Raw genomic sequence first — 18,739 nt, forward strand, 5'->3', positions numbered from 1 at the left:
TTGGTTAGGCACTATTTTTAATAGTAACTCTCAAGTAACCAGAAACTACATTTAGCCCAGGACAAGCAGGCAGCATATTCTCAACATGTGGGTGATGTCATCCACAGAGCCCCGTAGTGGACAGCCTTGCAAGCAGACTTGCTTGAAGAACTTTCATAGAGTTTGCGGGTGCTGCACTGCGCATGCGCGAGTGCTTTCCCGCCGAATGTAGGTCTTGCATCTCCTGTGAGGCACCTCAGTTCTCATTTTTCTGCGGAGCCAAGAAGCACTTGTTTCTCAGCTCTGCCGTCTTTGACTTCTGCCTTCTTGCACTGCGACTTTCTTTTTCCTTTAATTGTTTATTTTTAATAGTCGCTGTGCGGTGTGTCTCTTTAAAAAAAAAAAGTTTTCTTTTTTTTTTGTTGGTTCTCGTCCGGTGGGGTTTGGGCTCAGGCCCTGCTGCCGACCCTAGTATGGCTGCGGCCGTATTTTTTTCTATGTCCTAGCCTCTTAAGGGTTTCAAAAGGTGTAGCCAGTGTAACTGGGTGATTTCTTTCTCCGACCCACACTGTTGGTGTATTAAGTGCTTGGGATCCGAACATTGTCCTGAGTCCTGCCCACGCTGTACTACCCTTCAAAAAAGAGTTCTCCGGAGATGTCATGTCCAAATCCAGCAGCTCTTTGGTTCCATGGAGCCGTCTGCAGAAAAGATCTTGGCCTCGACCTCCATGGCGGCCTCGTTGGCTAAGTCCTCGACCTCGAGCAAGTCGCCCTCGTTTGTGAAGGCCTCGTCTGCTGTGCCTCTTAAGGTCTCGTCCTCAGGCAAGTCTGCTCTTCCTTCAGCAGGTATGCTAGCTAAGAAGCCTCCAGCTGAATCTCAGGCAGTCCAGGCAACGAGTGCAGTCGTGCCAGCCTCTATGAGACCTCCTCCAAAGCGTACCTTCAAAAATAGGGAATATTCATCCTCGAGGTTGCCCTCTGTGGAGCGCACTGCTGCACCTTCTAGACCAAAGTCATTAGTCTTGGTGCCTGTCTTTGAGGACAAGCCATATTGACCAGGCAGCTCACCTCTGTTTTCGTCAAGCTTGCCCCTGCCTCCACCCTGCCTTGACCCTGCTTTCTGCGAGCCAGTCTGAGCATACTGTTGAGGCACAACAAGCAAAACCTGTTATGTCTCGGCCTTTGTCCTCCAGTGACTTCTTGCCTCGTCCTTCTAGGCCCGGGTCTCTGGCTACTCAACCTGCTCGAGAGGTGGAGGACAAGCCTCGATCGAGACCTCAATCAAAGCATTCCTTGTCATCGAGGCACCTGGCTTCAAAGAAGGATAAAGAGTCTTCTATACCTCGTTCTTTGAGGCCCATCGAGACCTCCTTAAAAAATCAGGCATAGGTCTCGAACTTCAAAGCTTTCAATGCCTCGTACTTCTTCATCTCGAGGCTCGTTCAGGTCCCAGACTCCTCTGTCGAGGCCTACTACGAGGGATCCTCGTTCGCCCATTTCTACGAGGCATGAGTTGAGACATTCAGGTCCTCGTACTCCTGGGACCTCTCCATCGAGGCATCTCAAACGTAAGCACTCTCTGACTCCGCCTGTATCAAACAGTGGAGCTTCTTCTGTGACTCTTACATTGGATGCAGATGTCCCTTTCCAGTACTCCAGGGAAGCTTCTCCTTCTTATTCAGCAACTCCTCAGACTCGCTCCACTTCTCCTGAGGGCTCTTCATCTTCGAAATCCATGTCTTTTTCAAGATTCATCTTTGACATGAGTAAGGCTTTTCAAGTTGATCTTCAATCTGAGTCTAAGTATACTCCTGAATATTTGGCTGAGATGGAATTGCCACATTCGCCAAAGGATGCCATGAGACTTCCCATGAATCCTGTTTTGAAGCAAACTTTTCTGAGGAATCTCAAAACTCCTTATTCAATTCCGGCTATTCCCTCAAAAATGGAATCTTGTTACTGTACGGTTCCTTGTAAAGGGTTTGAGAAGCCACAATTGTTTCACCAATCCTGGGTGGTAGAATCATCTCTCAAAAAATCTAATCCCACCAAGGTTTATGTTGCAGTCCCTCCAGTCAGAGAAGGATGGACGATGGATAAATTTGGACACCATCTATATCAAAATTCCATGATGGCAAACAGGATTCTGAATTACAACTTCATGTTCACATCTTATCTGAAGTACTGCATGAAGACCATGCCCTATTTCTTCTCTGATTTGCCTGAGCACCGGTTGCCTGAGTTTCAACAACTCCACCATACTCTTATCACAAATATGTCTCTTCATGCTTCAATCGACTTATGATGCATTTGAAATGTCATCTCAAGTCACTGCTTTTTCTGTGGCAATGCAACGTCTGGCTTGGCTACGTATTGTGGACATGGATCCTAACTTGCAAGATTGTCTAGCCAATATACCATGCCAAGGTAATGAGCTGTTTGATGACTCCATTGAGGCTGCCACCAAGCGTCTGTCAGAGCATGAGTGGTCCTTTGCCTCTTTGATTCGACCTAAAGCTAAGCATCCAGCTTCTAAGCCTTATAGGCCACCTCCACCTCCTCCTCCTCCACCACCTCCACCTCGTTATCCACAGAAATCTACTCCAGCTTTCTCCAGGCCTCCACCTAGCAAACAACCACAGCATCAGCAAAAACCCTAAACTCCCGCTGTAGCTAAGCCTGCATAGTATTTTTGACAATCTAAATCTGTGCATAATGTCCATCTTCATCCATCAGTTTTCTCTCCTCCCCATAGGAGATCATCTCCATCACTTTTTTCAATAGTGGGATCAGATTACATCAGACCTCTGGGTTCTTACCATCATCATAGAGGGTTACTCACTTCAATTTCTTCAAATTCCACCAGTCTCCCTCCAAAAGCGTTTCTTTCCAACATGTTGCAACTTCCTCTTCTTCAGGAGGCTCAGGCTCTTTTTCGCTTCTGTGCTGTGAAGAAAGTTCCCTTGACCCAATGGGATACGGGGTTTTATTCTCGTTATTTTTTGGTCCCAAAGAAGATGGGAGATTTGCAACCTATCCTGGACCTCAGAGCTCTCAACAAATTTCTTGTCAAAGAGAAGTTTTGAATGCTCTCTCTCTTCCAACTCTGTATCCCCTGATGGATCAAGGAGATTGGTTATGCTCCCTTGATCTCAGAAGCTTATACTCATATTCCAATTCATCCAGCCTCTCGCAGATTCCTAAGATGGGTGGGGAATCTTCATCTTCAGTACCGAGTTCTTCCTTTTGGCCTCGCCTCATCTCCCAGAGTCTTCACAAAATGCCTGGTGGTGGTGGCTGCAGCCCTGAGGACGCAGGGTCTTCAAGTCTTTCCATATCTGGACGACTGGCTCATCAAAGCCTCGTCTCAACAGGAGGTTATTGTAGCGACCCAACGGACTATAGCGTTTCTCCAAAGTCTTGGGTTCGAAATCAATTTTCCAAAGTCCCAGTTACGTCCCTCCCAAATTCTACAGTTTATTGGAGCCATCCTGGATACTGTTCAGCTCGGAGCATTCCTGCCTCAACCACATCAAGATGCTCTCATTCACCTTTGTCAACAAGTGTCTTCCCTCACGTCAATCTTGGTAAGACACATGATGGTTATCCTCGGTCAAATGGCCTCTACAGTTCATGTGACTCCTTTTGCCAGAGTTCACCTCCAAATTCCTCAGTGGACCCTGGCATCTCAATGGCAGCAAGCTTGCGATCCACTCTCTCAACACATTACAGTGACTCCTTTGTTGAGACAGTCTCTCCATTGGTGGATGCTCTCTTCCAATCTTTCCAGAGGTTTGCTATTTCACATGCCCCCTCATCAGAAGATTCTCCCAACAGATTCCTCGACATATGCTTTGGGGGGTGCATTTAGATGGTCTCTGTCCTCAAGGCCACTGATCCAGTGTAGATCGTCGATGTCATATCAATCTGTTGGAACTCAGAGCAATCTTCTATGCTCTCAAAGCTTTTCAACATCTTCTCCATGACATGGTAGTCCTCATTCGAACGGACAATCAGGTCGCTATGTATTATGTGAACAATCGGGGAGGAACAGGATCTCTCCCTCTTTGCTAAGAAGCTCTGAAGCTTTGGAATTGGGCAATCCTTCACAACACCTTCCTGAGAGCTGTCTACATCCAAGGGCAACTAAACTGTCTGGCGGACAAATTGAGTCGTCTTCTACAACTTCACGAATGGACACTCAGTTCCTCGCCTCTACATCACATTTTTGCTCAATGGGGAACTCCTCTTTGCATCTCCCCACAACAATAAGCTGCCTCAGTTTTGCTCCAGGATATACTCTCCTCACTACCTCGAGGCAGATGCACCTGTATTTTCCTCTCTGCTTACACAGAGTCAAGGGTCTTTGCTTTATCCTAACCTGTTGTCTTTACATCTAACAGCTTGGTACCTCTCAACCTAACTGCCTCTATAGTGCCTCTCAATCTGTACAGGACATTCTAGAGGCTTCCAGGAAGCCGTCCACTAGGCAGTGTTACATCCAGAAATGGACTAGATTCTCTGCTTGGTGTACTATTCATCACAAGGAGCCGCAATCTACCTCTTTGTCTTCGGTTTTGGATTACCTGCTGCACTTATCTCAATCTGGCCTCAAATCCACATCCATTAGAATCTACCTCAGTGCAATTGCTGCTTTTCATTAGCCTATCAAAGGGAAACCCCTGTCTGCTCATCCTGTGGTTTCCAGGTTTATGAAAGGACTTTTCAATGTCAAGCCACCTCTCAAGCCACCTCCAGTGGTTTAGGATCTCAATGTTGTTTTTGCTCAATTAATGAAGCCTCCCTTTGAATGAATAGATTTGGCTCATCTGGCTACCGATGGAGGCATGTGTGAAATTCAAGTTTGGTTGTTTTTGCTTCAAGGTACTCTATGGCTTAACCCCTAAATACATAACAGACCTTTTCTCTTTCTCAACCAACAGACACAAGCGAAGCTCACACCTGAACTTCATTTCTCCACCGGTTAGAGGTTGTAAATTTAAAAGTCATCATCAACATCTCGCACATCAAGCAGCACCTGAAAACACATCTATTTCTGAAATACTTAGGAAACCAACCTATTCAATCTTAGTCCTTAACAACCGAGCGCAAGAACCACCTGTCGCTAAATCTGTACTTTGTTCATTCAATCTGTAACTTTGTTTATTCACTCAATCTGTAACATTTCTAATCATTGTAAACCGCATAGAACTTCATGGTCCTGCGGTATATAATTATTATTATTATTATTGTGCTCATCTCTGTTAGATGAGTTAGTGAGCTCCAAGCTCTAGTGGCAGACCCACCTTTCACAGTATTTCATCATGACAAGGTGGACCTCCATACTCATCCTAAATTCTTACCTAGAGTGGTTTCAGAATTTCATCTTAATCAATCCATTGTTCTTCCAGTGTTTTTTCCAAAGCCTCATTCTCATCCTGGTGAAACAGCTCTTCATAATCTAGACTCCCTCTTCTTCTTCCTCTCTTTTTAATTTGTTTTTAATGATGTAATTATTAACTTTCCCCTCCCCTTTCACCCTCAAGCTCATGTTCGTATTTGCAATTTGTCCATTTAATGTTCACATTTCCCCTCCCCTTATAATAATTTATTTAAACCTTTCATTTTTCACATTGTAAACTGGCCAAGTGCTCGTCGATGATCGGTATATTAAAATTAATTAGACTTGAAACTTGACTGTAAACGTGTTTTGGCTTTCTGCTTGCAACGCACTCAACCTCACAGAACAGCCCCTCAACTTTTCATCTCCTTTGATCCAAATAATTTGGGGCATCCTGTCTCGAAGCGAACCATCTCCAACTGGATGGCTGCTTGCATCTCCTTCTGCTATGCTCAGGCTGGTCTCCCTCTGCAGGGTCGAGTCAAGGGCCATAAAGTTAGAGCTATGGCGGTGTCTGTAGCTTTCCTCAGATCAACTCCTATTGAGGACATCTGCAAAGCTGCCACTTGGTCCTCGGTTCATACATTCACCTCTCATTATTGTCTGGATACTTTCTCCAGACGGAATGACCATTTTGGCCAGGCAGTTTTACAACATTTATTCTCCTAAATTGCCAACACTCCTACCATCCCATTCTGGTTAGCTTGGAGGTCACCCATATGTGAGAATAGGCTGCCTGCTTGTCCTGGAATAAAGCACAGTTACTTACCGTAATAGTTGTTATCCAGGGACAGCAGGCAGATATTCTCACAACCCACCCACCTCCCCTGGTTGGCTTCTTAGCTAGCTATCTGAACTGAGGTACCTCATAGGAGACGCACGACGGAAGGCACTTGCGCATGCGCAGTACAGCACTCGTGAACTCTTTAAAAGTTCTTCAAGCAAGTCTGCTTGCAAGGCTGTCCGCTACGGAGCTCCGTGGATGACGTCTGTGCTTTATCCGGCATGTATCAATCCCCATGGGTGCTGGTTAACTGAAAGTCTACTGTGTGTGTATATATAGTACTCCCCCCCCCCCCCCCCGAAATTGGGAGATTCAGTCTAGGCAGGCAGATGGTCTTAACCCTAATGGAGTAACTAAGGCTAGGATTCTGGCTTTTGCAAGGTTGGCTTAATTGATTAATACATGCTAGGATTACAAAATCAATATTGTATTATCATTACCAGCTTTTCAAACATGCTATCAAAGCAGGGCACCTGTTGGCACATTTAGTTGCAAAAGATAGATGCCCTCAATGAGTTCTTCAACTTAAAAAATGAATCGGGGACTGATCAGAACAGAGCATTTAAAACTTTTTTTTTCTAAATTGTATACATTCCCTGAAGATGAGAGCTTAGATGTTAGTATGTATCTCTCTGGTTTGTTCTTAATGTCCCTGTTTCAGAGGAGAAGTCTTTCATGTCATAATCACCTTTTCAGCCAAGTTTTATAAGATCCTTGCACCTGCAATCACTACTGTATTTAACTCATTTATAGCTATTAGGACTATGTTCCCATCTTTGTGCAGAGCTCTCATGGTGATCTTGTTGAATCTTGGTACTCTCAATTGGCAGATTCTTTTAGACTATTTCTCTAATTAATTCTGAGGCTAAAATGTTTGAAAAGTTACTCACTAATAGGTTGACTAGGATCCTTCCTTTTGTGTTGACGGAATCATAGATGGAATTTACTCAAAATTGACAGGTGGCAAAGAATTTGAGACAGATTTTGCTAGCTTTGAAGTTGGAATCGATATCTTCTCTGCTTATCATTTTTGATGCTGAGAAAGGTGTTTGATAAGGTTCAGTGGTCTTTTATGTTTGAGGCATTGCACACATTTGGTATCACAGGAGCTGTTTTTTCTGCAGTCCAAGTCTTTATATTATTTCCCAATCACGGAAATAAGAGTCAATGGGCATTCTTTAGAGCATTTTCCAGCAAGGGTGTCTTTTGACCCCCACTTCTTTTTGTTTTGGTTTTAGACCCTCTATTTTGAGTAACTGGGTTTGAGACTTGGATCATCTGCAAATGCAGATATCTTCCTGGTTCACGTAATAGATCCAGAGAAGTCCTTGCCAACTTTATTGGAGAACTTTGCTGAATTTGGGGATTTTCTTGGTAAGTCAGAATTTCTAACAACTTATCCGACTGTAGGTGTCTGATAGATTCAGGATTGGCCTTTGAAACAAGCTCAGGACTTCTTTGCTTATTTGGGGATACAGTTATGTGTGGATCCTTCTCGATTTTATCACTTAAATATTACAAACTTAACTGTTACTAAACATGTACTGCAGTGGACAATTTTTCCTCTCTCTCTGTTGGGGAGGATTTGTTTATTTAATATGATCATTTTCCTCTGTGGTCCTATATATATTCAGTCACTTCAAGTGTTATTATTTACGTTTTCCTTTCATTTACTAGCTCTGCCAACATTTTTATGGGTCTTAACCAAAAAGTTTTTGTTCATTCCAGAAAATGCCACCGAGGGAAGACCGACTTTGAGTCAAGAACATCTGAATCTTTAGCAGACATGAGACATGAGCTTGAGCAACTTGAGTCTGAATTTTCATTTTTAACAAAGCTTTCTGGCATTGTGTTCACGAGGTACTCCAAGCAAACAGTAGATAAAGGTACATATCCTAGTGATTATTTTTAAATACCGGTATATACAGTTGTAATGAAGAATTTGTTTCATGGCCCATATTCTGAAGAAAGCTTAAGATTCCATCTTGACAATTACATGGCTTTGGTGAGAAATACTGGATCATTGTCTTGTTGATTCTTTTTTGTTTGCTGTCAGTTAAAAAGTATTTATTTAAGAATGGTTTAGAGGGGCATAATAATAATAAATAAAAAGGCTGTCCCTTTTTGGCCTAAGGCTTTAAGCACCCAAAGTAGGCAGCAGGGAAATGTCCATTCTCGAAAAAAACATCCAAAATGTGTTTTTTTTTAACGAGAATGGCCTTACCTGTATGTTCAGGCATATAATCGCTCAGACTGCAACTATGTCTACCTTTAAGCCCTAATCTTGAAAAAGAAAATTGCCCAAGTCCCAGACGCCCAAAATAAGACCTCACATCTGTGAGGGACCAGTCCTTTGCCTAAAACAACGATTCTATAACCGGCATCTGTCATAAGCACTGGTTAGAGAATTGTGGAACCGTCATTATCCCAGGACAAGCAGGCAGCATATTCTTGACTGATGGGTGACGGCACCGACGGAGCCCCGGTACGGACAATTTTAGAGTGATTGCACTCTAAGAACTTGGAAAGTTTTAGTAGGCCGCACCGCGCACGCGCGAGTGACTTCCCGCCCGACAGAGGCACGCGGTCCCCAGTTTCTTAGTTTCTGCGGAGCTAAGAAGACGCATTTTTCAACGGCTGTTGAAAATTTTTCTTTTTCGCCTTCTCGCTTGCGAAACCTTTTTGGGAAAATTTTTTCCTTTCTTTCTGTTCTTTTTTCTTAAAAAAAAAAAAAAACCCGAGTTTTTTTCGTTATTTTTCTTCATTTCGGTTTTGCCCCGGCGGGGCCTACTGCCACCATCGAGGCCTCGGCCTTCGATTTGGCAGAAGCCGTCTTTCCGTTCATGCCCCCTCAGCCAGGGTTCAAGAAGTGCCAGCGGTGTGCACGGCCTATCTCCCTTACGGACCCACACAACTGGTGCTTACAGTGCCTGGGTCCGGAGCATCAGGCTTCCACCTGCACCCGCTGTGCCACACTGAAAAAACGAACATTGAAAAATCGCCAGATACAGCAGCGCTTGCTTTTCGGTGCCGATATGTCCGATCCTGCGGCATCGACACCGGTATCGGCCCCATCTCAGTCGGCACCCACTTCGTCGACACCGCGCGATACCGCGCCGGCGTCGCAACACCCAGGTAAGCCGGCTAAGAAGCCTTCCCCGCTGGAGCGTCCTCCGGTCTCGATTGCAGCGAGCCCAGTCCTGCCGACCGTGAGGCGCCTGTGGAAGCGCTCCGCCTCTATCGAGGTGAGTCCCTCGACCTCGGGCTCCTCGTCTCCCGGTGCCGGTACCGGTGCCTTCTTTGGATGAGCGCATTGCAGCCGTCCTACAAGTGCAACTCAAGGAGCAGTTACAGCAACTCCTTCCTGCTCTATTGGCACCGAGCCTTCCAGTCCCGGTCCGGTCTGAGCCACCGGTACCGGCAGTGGAGCAGCCTCTATTGTCTGCGTCCACTGCTTCGGTACCGGTCCACTCTGCCTCATCGATATCGATGCCAGTCCTCGCACTGGAACCGAGGGCCCAGCATCAATCAGTGCAGACTTCGGCACCGTTACAGTCGGTAACATCTCCCGGTACCGTATCTATGCGGTCGGGTAAGTCGGCATGCAAATCCCGACACCTAGAACCCTCTACTCCGGAGTCTCGAGACCGTAGCTCCCATATTAGGGACCCTGATCTGTGGGGTGACTCCGAAGAGCCTTTTCTTTCTGAGGGTGAGTGTTCCTCGGATGAGGATGATCCTGCTGTTCCTGATCCATCCTCCAAACATGATTCTACGTCTTTCACTTCTTTCCTGAAGGACATGTGTGAATCTCTTTCCATTCCTTTGGAGGCTGAGTCTAAAAAATCCAAGGCCTTTCTTGATGCCCTTGACTTCGATCAGCCTCCAAAGGAATTTTTGAAACTCCCTCTTCATGACATCTTGAGGGAAACTTTCTATAAGAACCTAGAGACTCCTTTGACCATCCCAGGAGCTCCCCGTAAATTAGATTCATTATATAAAGTAATCCCTATTCCTGGATTCGATAAGCCACAGCTTCCACATGAATCCCTGCTTGTGGAATCTACACTTAAGAAGTCCGCCGGAGCTAGTGTATATGCTTCTGTCCCTCCTGGCAGAGAGGGCAAAGCCATGGACAAATTCGGTAAGAGGTTATACCAGAATGCAATGTTAGCTAATAGATCTGGTAATTATGCTTTTCACTTTTCTTTTTATCTTAAGCATCTCCTTACCACCATGGCTTCCTTTGAAAAGTACCTTCCTGAGCGGAAACGACAGGCTTTCCACCACTGCTCGTCTTCTCTTTTCCAACTCTGTAAATTTATGGTAAGATCAATTTATGACACGTTTGAACTTACCACTAGAGCCACGGCCATGTCTGTGGCCATGCGCCGCCTTGCCTGGCTTAGAGTATCCAAGCTTGATGTCAACCATCAAGATCGGTTGGCTAATGCCCCATGCCTGGGGGATGAGCTCTTTGGGGAATCCATGGACTCGACCACCCAAAAGCTCTCCGCCCATGAGACTCGCTGGAATACTCTGCTCAAAACAAAAAAGAAGACTCCACCGGCACGGCCTTTCAGACAGCAGTCGGCCTATCAACGCCATTATGTGGCTCGTCCATTGCCATCAGCTCCCCAGCAACCTAGGCGTCAACGTCAGCAACAACGACAGACTCCTAGGCCACTGCAACAGCAACCTGTGAAGCCACCTCCACAGCAAAAATCTACGCAGCCCTTTTGACTTGATTCTCCAGGGCATAGCCAGCGTCCAAACATCTACCCACCTACCTCAACCTATAGGTGGCCGTCTCACTTTTTTCCTCAGCCGGAAGGGTCTGAAAGTTGAGAGAGTAGCCGTGGCGGATGATGTTGAGGACCCATCACTTCGGACCAATGGGTCCTCAACATCATCCGCCACGGCTACTCTCTCAACTTTCAGACCCTTCCTGCCCAAAGTCTGCCAAGAGAGTCTGCTTTGAACACTCCTCAGTCTTCCCTCCTTCTTCAGGAGGTTCAATCCCTCCTCCGTTTGAACGCCATAGAGGAAGTTCCTCTAGATCAAAAGGGACAGGGATTCTACTCCCGTTACTTTCTAGTTCCCAAAAAAACAGGAGATCTCAGGCCAATTCTAGATCTTCGCGATCTCAACAAATGCTTAGTCAAAGAAAAATTAAAGATGCTTTCTTTAGCCACTCTTTACCCTCTTCTCAATCAAGACGACTGGCTATGCTCCCTCGATCTCAAAGAGGCATACACTCACATACCGGTCAATCTGACCTCCAGACAGTACCTCCGTTTCATGATCAATCATTGTCATTACCAATACAAGGTGCTGCCCTTCGGCCTTGCCTCCTCTCCAAGAGTGTTCACCAAATGTCTGATTGTGGTGGCTGCCTTTCTACGCTCTCACCACCTTCAGGTCTTTCCTTACCTGGACGATTGGTTGATAAAGGCCAATTCATCTCAGACAGTACTCCTGGCCACCAACCAAACCATCCTGTTTCTCCAACTTCTGGGGTTCGAGATCAATCTACCCAAATCTCATCGCATCCCCACTCAGAGACTTCAATTCATTGGAGCGGTGCTGGACACAGTCCTCATGAGAGCGTTCCTGCCGTCCAACCGTCTTCACACTCTTCAATCTCTATGTCAGCAGGTACTTCCACAACGTTCCATCTCTGCCAAACAAATGATGATACTCTTGGGTCACATGGCCTCCACAATTCATGTCACACCCTTCGCACGTCTTCACCTGCGCACTCCTCAATGGACCCTAGCTACCCAGTGGTCCCAAGCGACGGATCCTTGCTCACGACACATATCTGTGACATCATCTCTTCGTCAGTCTCTACAATGGTGGTTGATATCCTCAAATCTCTCCAGAGGTCTTCTGTTCCATCTACCTCCTCATCAACTTGTCATCACCACCGACGCCTCCCCTTATGCCTGGGGAGCTCATTTGAACGAATTCCAAACTCAAGGACTTTGGACAGCCCAGGAAATGAAGCATCACATCAATTTCCTGGAACTCAGAGCGATGTTTTATGCCCTCAAGTCCTTCCAACATCTTCTCTTTCCTCAGGTCCTCCTGCTGTGCACAGACAATCAAGTTGCGATGTACTACATCAACAAGCAGGGTGGGACAGGCTCTCGCCTCTTGTGCCAGGAAGCCCAGAAGATTTGGGCTTGGGCCACAGATCACCAACTATTCCTGAAAGCTATCTACATTCAGGGAGAACAGAATTCTTTAGCGGACAAGCTCAGCAGAATTCTCCAGCCTCATGAGTGGACACTCGATCCTTTAACTCTACAGTCCATCTTCGCTCAGTGGGGCACTCCTCAGATAGACCTCTTTGCAGCTCCTCACAATCACCAGCTGCCCCTATTCTGCTCCAGACTCTACTCTCCTCACCGTCTGGCAGCGGATGCATTTCTCCTCGATTGGTCCAATCTGTTCCTGTACGCTTTCCCTCCTCTGCCTCTCATGTTACGAACCTTGTTCAAGCTCAAGAGGGAAGGAGCCATCATGATTCTGATTGCTCCACGGTGGCCCAGGCAACATTGGTTCTCCCTTCTACTTCAACTCAGTGCCAGGGAGCCTTTTCTTCTTCCGCTGTTTCCTTCTCTGCTTACGCAACATCAGGAGACCCTTCTGCATCCCAACCTTCCGTCTCTGCACCTGACAGCTTGGTTTCTCTGGGGCTGACTTCTCATGATACTTCTTTGTCTCAGCCCTTTCGTTCCATTCTGAATGCCTCCAGGAAACCGGCCACTCTGCAATGTTACCATCAGAAGTGGACACGGTTTTCTTCCTGTTGTCTTCTTCATCAACATGATCCCACTTCCTTTGCAGTGGAGACTTTGTTGGATTATCTACTTTCTTTGTCTGACTCTGGCCTCAAGTCTACTTCCATCAGAGTCCACCTCAGTGCTAATGCTGCTTTTCATGAGCCAGTTCATGGAAAACTTCTCTCTGCTCATCCCTTGGTGTCCAGATTCATGCGGGGTCTTTTCAATGTGAAACCACCTCTCAGAGCCCCTCCTGTAATCTGGGATCTCAATGTGGTTCTTTCCGCCTTAATGAAGCCTCCATTTGAACCTTTGGCTACCGCTCCTTTCAAGTTTCTCACTTGGAAGGTACTTTTCCTTATTGCTCTTACCTCTGCCAGGAGGGTCAGTGAGCTCCATGCACTAGTTGCTGATCCATCTTTTACAGTCTTTCATCATGACAAGGTGGTTCTGCGTACACATCCAAAGTTTCTCCCTAAGGTTGTCTCGGAATTCCATCTCAACCAATCCATTGTTCTGCCTGTCTTCTTTCCGAAACCTCACTCTCATTCTGGAGAACAGGCTCTGCATACTTTGGACTGTAAGCGGGCTCTAGCTTACTATTTAGAGCGTACTAAGCCCCACAGATCATCTCCCCAACTCTTTCTGTCCTTTGATCCGAATAAATTGGGACGTCCTGTTTCTAAACGTACGTTGTCAAATTGGCTTGCAGCGTGCATTTCATTTTGTTATGCTCAGTCCGGACTGACACTGGAAGGTTCTGTCACAGCCCATAGAGTTCAAGCTATGGCAGCATCTGTAGCTTTCCTCCGTTCCACTCCTATTGAGGAAATCTGCAAAGCTGCCACTTGGTCCTCAGTTCATACTTTTACATCTCATTATTGTCTGGATGCATTCTCCAGACGGGATGGACACTTCGGCCAATCTGTTTTGCAAAATTTGTTTTCCTAATGGCCAACCTTCCCTCCATCCCTCTTTTTGTTAGCTTGGAGGTCACCCATCAGTCAAGAATATGCTGCCTGCTTGTCCTGGGATAAAGCACAGTTACTTACCGTAACAGGTGTTATCCAGGGACAGCAGGCAGATATTCTTGTGTCCCACCCACCTCCCCGGGTTGGCTTCTTAGCTGGCTTATCCTAACTGGGGACCGCGCGCCTCTGTCGGGCGGGAAGGCACGTGCGCGGTGCGGTCTACTAGAACTTTCCAAGTTCTTAGAGTGCAATCACTCTAAAATTGTCCGTACCGGGGCTCCGTCGGTGCCGTCACCCATCAGTCAAGAATATCTGCCTGCTGTCCCTGGATAACACCTGTTACGGTAAGTAACTGTGCTTTCCCCCGCCCTGCAACGATCACGGCAGGAGAGATGCCCAGTATGCAGTGAAATGCTGGCACTACTATTATATTTTACTTATGTTTTAATCCTTTAAAAAAATTTTTATTTTACTTCTGTCACAGGGAGCAGAGTGGGATTCGAACCAACAACATCAGGGTGCTATGGCTGTAGCTTTAATCCTTGCACTACACACACTCAGATAGTAAAGTGCATGTCAGTTCCAAAGTCAAGCTTGTATCCTCTTGGCTTAGAAGCAGTTGTTTCTCTAGGATAAATATCAAACATGTACCTTCAATACTTGTCCAATTCCTCTTTTGGTCCCTATGTTCCTCAAAGTACATGAAAAAAATATACATACAGTATATATATTGCATATTAAATCCTGTATTTTTTTAGGAAGAGGACTGCTTGGAAATGCAGGTCTACTTTTGAGCGGGACTTGGGCACTAGTTAGACTTCAGTTAGGTGGACGCAACTTAGGTATCAGGCGTGTTTGAGGCGTCGTTATAAGGTAAACGGGGCTTCTATTTTTTATGTATAATAAGCAAAGCACATGAAAAAAATGTATAAATATTGCATATTAAAGCTTCTATTTTTTGGACTAAAGAGGACTCTAGGTTGACTTAAAGGTCAAAATATGTTTAATAATTCATTACTTAAACAAATAGAAGGAAATACACTACGCACACAATAGCTATCCTTCAGAGCAAATGGATGTATCTGATGCACAATCTTGACATCACTGTGACATCATCAATATGTACCTAGATGGCAGATTGTCACAAAAAAAATTTGGAATTTGTGTTGGGGTATTTGACTATGCTTGGGATTTGAACCCATGACCTTCAGAAGATGGAAGAGGTGCCTTTAACCACTGAGTCATAGGTGCTTCCTTTCAGTGAAGGGTTCCTACTATGTGATATGATAGCTTAGAAGATCAAAGGCATCTCAAGGCAAAAATAAGTTTCCCTCTAGAACCTGGAAAGGGCAGAGTACTGATGAAAATGGCAAAGTCAATGAGTCTTACAAGAGCAAATAAGGAGCTGTTAATGTATTAACGGGGGGTGGGGGGTGGTTGGGTGGATTTGAACCGATGACTTTTGGAACATAGAAAAAGTGCCTCTAACCATAGAGCCACAGGTGCTTCCATCTATGTAATTTGCTCTGAAGGATAGCTATTGTGTGAATAGTGTATTTCCTTTTATATTCTTAACCTTTTGGAAATGAGGTTTAATATGCAATTTATATTTTTTTTGGTTCATAGTCATTTGCGCGCGGACTTTGGCATGCCAACATTGCAGCGCCGACAATTCGGTGTAAGACCCCAGTGCGCTGCCTAAAAAGTTACCTTTAAAGAGCTCCGACGTGGGGTGTGGGAGAGAACCCCCCCAGTTTACTTCATACTGTTCGCGCTGCCATTGGGGGGGGGGAAGTTGGGGGGTTAGAACCCTCCATTATAGAGTAAACTTAACTTTTTAAGGGGCGCGCTGGGGTCTTGCGCCGAGTTGTCTGCAGCTTTTGTCCCGTCACCATTTTTTAATGTGCTTTGCTTCAGTAATGTATTATTAAACATCTTTTTCTATTATCAAATGAGTCCTCTTTAGCCCAAAAAAATAAGTTTAGTATGCAATATATATATTTTGGATGTGCTTTGCTTAAGTAATGCATTATTAAACTTATTTTGAGCTTAATATCAACCTGTTGTCCTCTAAAACTCAAAAATAAAAGTCCCGATCACCTATAAATGAATGCCTAAGTGAAGCCTAACTGACATCTAACTTACGTCCACCTAGTGCCCAACTCACGCTCAAAAGTAGACCTGGTTTTGCAACGCTTACATTTTAGGCGTTAGCACGCTCAGTAGCATGCGAGTCTATAAATGGGCGTCCACATCAAAGCTTGCCCATGCCTATTTTTTTAGGCGCAGCTTTTTCTGATGGGCATCCATGAAATTGTGGACGTCTGTTTGTAGAACTGCTCCCAGCGTTTGGACATGTAAGTTCCAATTAATGCTTGTTAAAATCATTCATTGAACTCATTATCCACTTGTTAGATGTCCATTACAGAGTCTGAGCCTGAGCTTCATTTTATGTTGTATAGATTAAAAACATTTTTTCTTATAAATTTGTGTTTTCTTGTAGATGAAAATAAATGTACAGAGAGACACAAAATTACAGGAAATTGCTACTTGCTACCTTTTCAGATTGAATGTACCCTTCTGAAAGTTCAGGTAAACGTGGGACATGTAAATCTGTGTTAATGATACCTTTGTATTAAGGACAGTGTTAAAATCATTATTGCATTTTTATGTGATTTTTTTTTTTTTGCATCTATTGATGACACTTTGTTGTTAATATAACTTGTTCTATTACTGTATTCTCTGTTTGCATGTTTTATAGCAGGGGTGTCTAGCCCATGGGCCGCATGCGGCCCTGTGAAGTATTTTGGGCGGTTCCATTCACGCTCAAGGGTGATGTGGTGTTTTCCTCTGCCGCACTCGGGTGTTTACCATCTTACTGGCTCCCTCCTCTGTCTTGCTGCAGCATTCCCTCTGACGTCGCGACATCAGAGGGAATGCTTCCAGATCAGCCGCAGGAGGCACGTGGAAGAGAGACTTGAGAGGGAGGGAGCACAAACTTAGGAAAAATGATGGAAGGAGGGAGGGGCATGAACTTAGGACATAGAATGAAGGGAAAAATAAAGGGGAGCATGAGCCATAAGATGGAAGAATGGAGGGAGTGAGGGAAAGAGATGCAGAGGTGAGGGAGATAATAGAAAGGGAGAATTGTATGTCTGAGAGAGGGAAAGAGATGGTGCAATTGGGGAGATAAAGAAAGAAAACTGTTGGGCAGAGAGAGGAGGGACAGAGACAGAGAGAATTATTGGACATGGTGGTGGGAGAGGAGTGAGGTAGAAATGCATGAGAGAGAGAAGGGGGAGAGAAGGTGCAGAGAGTAGGGGGAGAACATGGAAGCCTGGATTTTTTTTTTTTTTTTGGGGGGGGGAGAGAGGGTATTAAAAGAAGTGCCAGATTGGGCCTGGGGGGAGAGCTTATGGAGCCAGAAATGGTGGGCAATGGTCTGAAGGGAGAGAAGTTGGACCTGGGGAAGTGTGGAGGAAGAGGGGAAGAAATACTTGAAGGGAGAACTGTTAGCAAGAGAAAGGAAGAAATGATGGACCTGGGGAAAGGAGGCAGGCAGGCAGGGGGAGAGATGGAATGGGGGGGCAGTTGGGATGAGAAAGGGAGAGAAGTTGGATCTAGGGATGGGAGGGAGGGAGAAATGTTAGGCCTGTGGATGGAAGGCAGAGAGATGCAGCATCTCTCTTTTTTTTCTCCATGTCATTGTTAAGCATCAAGGGGGTAGAGAAGAAAAACAAAAGAGGGAGCAAAATGTTGGACCATGAAGACAGAGGAGGAGAGATGGAACCATGGGAGGACAGAAGGGAAGAGAGCTGGGATAAGATGATGCTAGGGGATGGAAAGAAAGGGACAGGGAGTTATAGCCTGACCAGTGGAGATAGGGAGGGGGATTCTGAAAATGATGAGCCATGTGGATGAGGTCAAAAGGGAGATGACCAGATGAGTGAGAGAGCAGTGATTACAGTGGTAGAAATGTGGTAATGGGGAGTCACTTCTCCCTTGGGAGGGACTATGACAAGTAAGGTGGCCCTTACACTGTCAGGGAGTATCCAGCAGGGGGCATGATAGTGTTCTATAGACTCCCTCACAGGAGGCTGTTTTGCTTGAAGGTAAAATATGATCTTTCGTTATTGTATTCTATTTGGGTGATTCTAAAGATTTTCCTGGATATGATGAAGATGCAGTGTTTTAATCAAACTTGTGGCATGCAGAAGCTAGATTCTGTGAGAGAGAAACCTGTAGTGATTGTTTTCAAGCACAAGTATGGTACTAGTCAAACCTATAGTATTGGTAGGGAAATATTACAGTGAAATGAAGTTTATATATTAGAAAATAATTTGCATTTTTTTTAGAGCATATAGTCCTCCTATTCAGAAACATCAATGTGATTTATTATTCTGGATTGTGCATCACATCTTTACAAAGACCTACATCTACATTGATTTGGGAAACTAAACATTCTAGACTTGTTGAAAAGTCTTTGTAAAAATGGCTGTCCCAGCTGTCAGCCTGTGCTTGGACTGGAGGGTAATAATTTCTTGTGGGTTTAGCAGGGGGCTGCCATTGGGCCTCATTGGCTCAGCACATTTAGAGAAGTAAACCTGAGTTTTATTCCAGGACAAGCAGGCAGCATATTCTCACACATGGGTGACGTCACCGACGGAGCCCCGCAGCGGACAGCTTCGAAAGCAAACTTGCTTGAAGATCTTTGAATTTTCGAGTGCTGCACCACACATGCGCGCGTGCCTTCCTACCCGAACTAGGGGGCACGTCTCCTGTGAGGATCCTCAGTTCGTTATTTTCCACGGAG

General features: G+C 45.3%; 1 protein-coding gene across 3 annotated transcripts in view; it reads left to right on the forward strand.

Annotated features, from left to right (window-relative positions):
• The window catches only part of CENPP (centromere protein P), a 366,797-nt gene that overhangs the window by 13,700 nt on the left and 334,358 nt on the right, over window positions 1-18,739 (forward strand). For all 3 annotated transcript variants that reach the window (XM_033926062.1, XM_033926063.1, XM_033926061.1), the window contains exons 3-4: window positions 7,893-8,050; window positions 16,430-16,518. In XM_033926062.1, the coding sequence (XP_033781953.1) occupies window positions 7,893-8,050; window positions 16,430-16,518 (247 nt within the window). The remainder of the gene's footprint in view (window positions 1-7,892; window positions 8,051-16,429; window positions 16,519-18,739) is intronic.

This window comes from Geotrypetes seraphini, chromosome 17, assembly GCF_902459505.1.
Source record: "Geotrypetes seraphini chromosome 17, aGeoSer1.1, whole genome shotgun sequence".
NCBI classification, from domain to species: domain Eukaryota; kingdom Metazoa; phylum Chordata; class Amphibia; order Gymnophiona; family Dermophiidae; genus Geotrypetes; species Geotrypetes seraphini.